This window comes from Ceratosolen solmsi, unplaced genomic scaffold, assembly GCF_000503995.2.
Source record: "Ceratosolen solmsi marchali unplaced genomic scaffold, CerSol_1.0 scaffold6, whole genome shotgun sequence".
Lineage (NCBI taxonomy): Eukaryota > Metazoa > Arthropoda > Insecta > Hymenoptera > Agaonidae > Ceratosolen > Ceratosolen solmsi.
Window position 1 is genome coordinate 8981792 of NW_011948414.1, and position 5763 is coordinate 8987554.

General features: G+C 29.2%; 1 protein-coding gene across 2 annotated transcripts; it reads right to left on the minus strand.

The window, feature by feature from the left end:
• On the minus strand, positions 1-5240 carry LOC105367978 (uncharacterized). Of its 2 annotated transcripts, none has more exons than XM_011506854.1 (4): positions 5094-5240; positions 4608-4878; positions 3448-3623; positions 1-643 (listed from the first exon to the last, which is right to left on the minus strand). In XM_011506854.1, the coding sequence occupies exons 2-4, from the start codon at positions 4862-4864 to the stop codon at positions 210-212; spliced, it is 867 nt and encodes a 288-aa protein (XP_011505156.1). In that variant the 5' UTR covers positions 4865-4878; positions 5094-5240; the 3' UTR covers positions 1-209. The 2 variants fall into 2 exon arrangements, with proteins under 2 accessions (XP_011505156.1, XP_011505157.1); XM_011506855.1 differs by lacking the exon at positions 5094-5240 and adding an exon at positions 4959-5082.
• Between the last annotated feature and the right edge of the window lie 523 nt (positions 5241-5763).

The window sequence follows — 5763 nt, forward strand, 5'->3', positions numbered from 1 at the left end:
GATCAAGAACACACAAGAAAAGGAAAAAAAAAAGGAAAAAGTGTTAGTAAAATAGAGTCTGACTATTAACGTAACTAGATAATAAGCTTGATTCATAAATAATAATTTAAATGGACGGGATGAATAGAGAATAAGAGAGAGCTACAGGGATTGTTAACGAAGAGGGATAGTGAAGAGAGCGAAGCAAAAGGAACAAAATATTAGGTTTCTTAATGCTGCACAAGTGCTTGAGCCTGTGGTTTTTGTGCACTGTAAGCTAACTCCTGAGCGTTTGCCTCCATAAGACTTCTGGCCCAACCTGAGCCTCCGTGTCCACCGGAGCTTCCACCACCGCCACTGTACCCGCTGAAGTCGCTGCCACCGCCTCCACCGCCGGAGTAACCGCTGTGTCCACCATCATCATGGCTGGCAACGTGACCACCGCTATGATGTGGGTGCGACACAACTTCGTATGTCACGTGCTTCTGCTGGCCGCCAAGGAGCTTTTTCAGGCCGATTATCGTCGAGATAACGAGGGCAATTTTGCCGACGAGCAGGGCTTTGCCTGCGATTAAAGCAATGAAGCCAAGGGCAATAGGTAAAAGGGCTGCGGCCTTAAACGCTATCGCCATTAAAATCGGCCCCATTATTTTCTGTGTCTTCTCTGAAAAGATTAATATCCCTTTTAGTTATCAATTCTATTTTATATTTAGCTTACTGTAATTATAATTTTATCTCTTAGTGTTATCAATACATGTATATACATTTTCTTTCCCCCCTTCATTCTCTTCACTGTCTCACTTTGCTCACTACACATATAAGAATATGTTATGTATTCATAATTTGATTATCAGTCTAGAAGTATTATTTTTAAAATATATTCATAAGTTGATTATAAAAGATGAATCAGAATTTATTTATTTATTAGTATCAAAAATAATTTTCAATCGTAGTTATACCAATTTAAATAAATAATTTGAACAAACTAATTTAATTTACAATAAAGTTACATTAATTAATTGTTGTGTTATTCGTATTAATTCAACAAATTAATTTATAATTTATAACAGAATATAATACCAAAACATATCAGATAACTTATATTCATTTATAATTATATTTTTTATGTCTTTGTTATATTCTATTAAAAAATATTATGTAATTATTAATTATTATTAATTATTTTAGTTATGAATTAGTAAATAGCAATATCGATGTGTATCATTTCCTGAGAAATTCTAAAAAAAATTGAATAATTTTGAAAAATATCTAATGACTGTGTGTTTTGTATTATGTTTATAATAAATTTTTTTAATTTCAGTATCCTAGCAACCATCATATATTAAAAATTGATTAGTCAATTTCATGTCTTTGTTCGAGATTTATCGATCATATAATCCTATATGTATGTACATATTATTTAGATGCGAATTTTTCTCTCAGGAGGCGGGAGTGACATGATGACTAAGAAAGCAAAGAATAATGAAAGGTCAAGGTGGGCGCACCGATTTCTTGAATGAAAGTATGTCAAAAATCATAGGCAACGGGATACATCGTTTTTCTTTTTTTTTTTTTCTTTTTTGATCGACGATAATACTCTTTTAATTTGATAATTTCTCTATCTTATTTTCTATTACATTTAAAACATATAACTTGTACATGATAATTTATGACAATTTATGTAAATCGAAAATTTGACGCACAATATTTATATAATTAAGAGTTATTTTTTTAATTTGTGAAATTAAATTTAGACGAATATTTTTTTAAATATTCAGTGCACGCGATCGTTAAAAATAATTTTTAATTAAATTTTTAAATATTTGCATTTTCCACGATCAAAATGTATGAAAAAATGTATAACAAATTAGTCTAAGATAAAATAGAATGAAAACAATAGAATAAAAAAGATAATTTTGATTTTGTGCTAGTAAAATAAAATGTTACACTCTACTTTTTATTTGAAAATACAGTTAAATATTTTCGTTATAAAATTTTGTCATGCGGAACATTGAATACAGAATAGAACATTTGAAGCATCAATTGGGCTTATAAAAAGTTTAATTTCTATATTAGGTATTATTAACATAAAAGTAGCTAGTGACTTTTATTACTCTGTATCGGCCTAAGTAAATTTTCTTGTAACATATTAAATTGTTTTTATCTTTGTTTACACATTTTCTTTATAAATTTTCCCCATTTATAAATTTAGACGGAGTAAACAATAAGTAATGGGGAAAAAGGTGGTGTGTATATATATATATATGAATATATATTTCTCTTTTTGTAGACTTTCCTTTAGCGAGAAAATCATTGCCCTTCCTCTATACTTACAAATAATCATGCGAATATACGTGTACATGATTGCAATCGTATGGGCACAACATAAAAACGCATGTAACTGCGTGGATATAAACATATACACACTCCTAGGAGAAGGTAGTTCAAGGGAACTGAAAACCAGTTTCAGAGTGGGTCATCGCTGCGTCCCATAGTTCCAGCAACAAAGAGAACTCTCTCAACTTAACAAGAGAAGAAAGATACCGACATAAAGATACCAATATTGCGAGAGTAAAACAGGTCGTACATACACCTGAGAGAGAAAAAGAAATGAAGTATGAGGAAGCCGCACCTTTCTTGAAAGACGGTATATGTATATCTGCGGATGCGTGATGGATAGACGCGTATATGATAAATAATACATGCCACGACGCATGCATAGTGCACTTTTCATTCCGTGCTATGATAGAATTTGAAAAAGATAGGAGAAGGGGGTGTACATGTCCAGTTAGGCAATTACGCGGTATCCTTAACGCGGATTTGCACTGATGAATTTTCTTCGTTAACATAACTAATAGGGTCGATAATAAATTTTTAAAATCTTTTATACATACACACAATAAAATTCATTTATAAATAAAAATTTTCATTGAATTAACAAGACTTTATATATTTGTAAATAAGTATTGGATGTCAATTATGAAAATCTTGATTTTCGAAATCACAAATACCAATAAATAGTTTTACATAACGTTTAAAGATAGATATATTATAATTAAATTATTATTTAATCTTTTTAATTATAAATTCTATAATTAATTAATATTTAGAATATGCATATTTATATTATTTGAATTCAATCACAAATGAAAATTAGACTAGTAAACATTACATTCGATGTATATATATATATATATATATATATATATATATATGTTTAATTGATATTTAACTAGTAATTTATCTTTTTTTTTTTATAATTTTTAATTATCAATGTTCATTATCTATATTTATAATATTGTAATAAAGATTTCAGCTTATGATAGTTTAAATATTATTTTTTTATAATAAACTAATTTTTATAATTTGTATTGAAAATTTTATTAAAATATACAAACATTCAAATTTTCAATCTACAGATAATTATAACATTTATGATAACTTATTTAAAAAATGAAATTAACTTACTTTTTTTGCCTCGTCCTTCGATAGAGCCCTCATTGATATCTTCGAGACTTCGATTAGTTGATTCAATAGCCCCAAGTATGTCAGTGCCTTTAAGATCTACTTTTATAGAATGAGTTCGCAGGAATCTTCCCAAACGATCAAATAATAGTGCATCAAAATCATTTGACTCAATTGACCTGGAAATAATTATGAATTGTATTCTTGTTTCATGTAAATAACATAGATCTTCAATCGTTTTCATTTTATTAAGTTATTGAATATAACAATATTCAGACTGGACACTTGTATATTTATATAATTTTATAAATTTGGAAAATAAATTATGTTTTTTAAGTTATTGAATATAACAATATTCAGACTGGACACTTGTATATTTATATAATTTTATAAATTTGGAAAATAAATTATGTTTTTTAAGTTATTGAATATAACAATATTCAGACTGGACACTTGTATATTTATATAATTTTATAAATTTGGAAAATAAATTATGTTTTTTAAGTTATTGAATATAACAATATTCAGACTGGACACTTGTATATTTATATAATTTTATAAATTTGGAAAATAAATTATGTTTTTACTTGATCTTTAAGTCTACGAATTTACAAATTTTCTTGTCAAAGCAAAACACTTATTCGTATATATTAAATCTACAAATATTATTGTAGTCTCAATATATTTTATAAAATATATAAATGTTTAATATACGCGGGCGTTTGCACGTGCGCACGTGTATAATAACGAGTATCATAATCTTCCAAGGTATTTATTTTTCTTAAGTGAATAGAATAATTTATAATAAATTCCATATATTAGATATTTATAGAAAAGTATGGTTATTATTTAGATCAAATAATTTAGTTAAGAAAGTATATAGTTGCATAAAATAATTGTTTATCTTTATCCCAATTTAATATCTATTTATAATATGAGTATATGATTATTATACGAATCATGTAGCAATATTATCTGTTAATTTATAAAATACACCAATAATATAATATATACGTGAAATATCGTTTCTATTAAAGACTCAAAAAACAAAAAAAACAAAAAAAAAACAAAAAAAAAAAGACAACATAATTTCATTACTCTATCAATCTCTTCCTATATTTATTGACTCGATGAAATTTTACGAACTAATTTTAGGAACTAACCTTGGGGCACCTTCTTCAATATTAGATGTCTTCACGACAGTGATACCTTCACTTAAACTGATATCCTCTTTATCCGCCAAAATCTTATCTACGAACGAGAAAACTTTATATTTAATGCAGCTCATGGATTCCTTTTTGAGGCAATCGGTGTAAATTGATGCCATGAGATCGTTCTCACTTCCAGTCTTGTCACTAGCTGGATGAGCAAAGGTTACGACGACCATCGCAGCGCATAGAATTAGAGTTTTCATCGCCATTGTTTAAAATGAACCTAAATCCGAAGGAAAAATAACTTTTAGCAATTAAAATTTCACTAATAAAAATTTATATGTATAAAGGACAATCTACGACCAAGTCAATTCCTAGTTCCTTCATGCGCGTATTCACAGTGCTAAAAATACACGTGGTCAGATGTTATGGTCAAAGATACCGGAACTAGAAGATGACAGACACTTAAACAGCTAAAAATATGCTGTTTGTTATTACCAAAATCTCGCTAAATAAACGGTAGTTTGATCTATGCACGATTCTCGGATATACTAGAAAACCCACGTGCTCCTATGCCTGGAGTATTATACTACTGCGCTGCTGTGCGTGAAACTCTCCTGCCTCGTGTTCTGCGTTATGTGTTGCACCTAAAAGAGGCTTGCTTTGCTTTTATACCAAGTGAGTCGTGTAAAAGGGGTATTTCGCTTCTCTCTGCCCGGCATCGGGGCGAACTACTCTCTTTCCTCGCGCTTCTCTCCTATACGGTGCCCCACCATCACTGCAGATGCTGCTATCCACGTGCATGTGCGCTTCATCTGATTCCCTTCCCTTGCTTTTCAGTCTGTTGAGAAACACAGTTTTACTGTCTTTCTCTTCACTGTCAGTGAAAGAATGAAAAAAAAAATAATGAGTCGGAGAGAGAGAGAGAGAGAGAGAGAGAGAGAGAGAGAAAGAGAGAGAGATATGAAAGAAAAAAAGAAAGAGAAAAGGAATACAGCAATGACGATTAAATTCTAATAGCATTAGATGAAATATATAGTATGAAATATAATCACATACTCTTCTGAGTAATAATAATACTAATATATGCGGTTAAACTATTAAGCATATACATAAACGTAAGTCAGTGTATAAATAATACGAGAAATTATTTAGATTTTTTAATACA

What these genes read in the sequence shown, in the direction of transcription:
- LOC105367978 (XM_011506854.1), bottom strand. Translation starts at nt 4,864, where the DNA reads ATGGCGATGAAAACTCTAATTCTATGCGCTGCGATGGTCGTCGTAACC. An exon ending in ATTGAAGAAGGTGCCCCAAG is followed by an intron (nt 3,624 to 4,607) that starts GTTAGTTCCTAA and finishes AATTATTTCCAG; the next exon opens with GTCAATTGAGTCAAATGATT. An exon ending in CGAAGGACGAGGCAAAAAAA is followed by an intron (nt 644 to 3,447) that starts GTAAGTTAATTT and finishes TAATCTTTTCAG; the next exon opens with AGAAGACACAGAAAATAATG.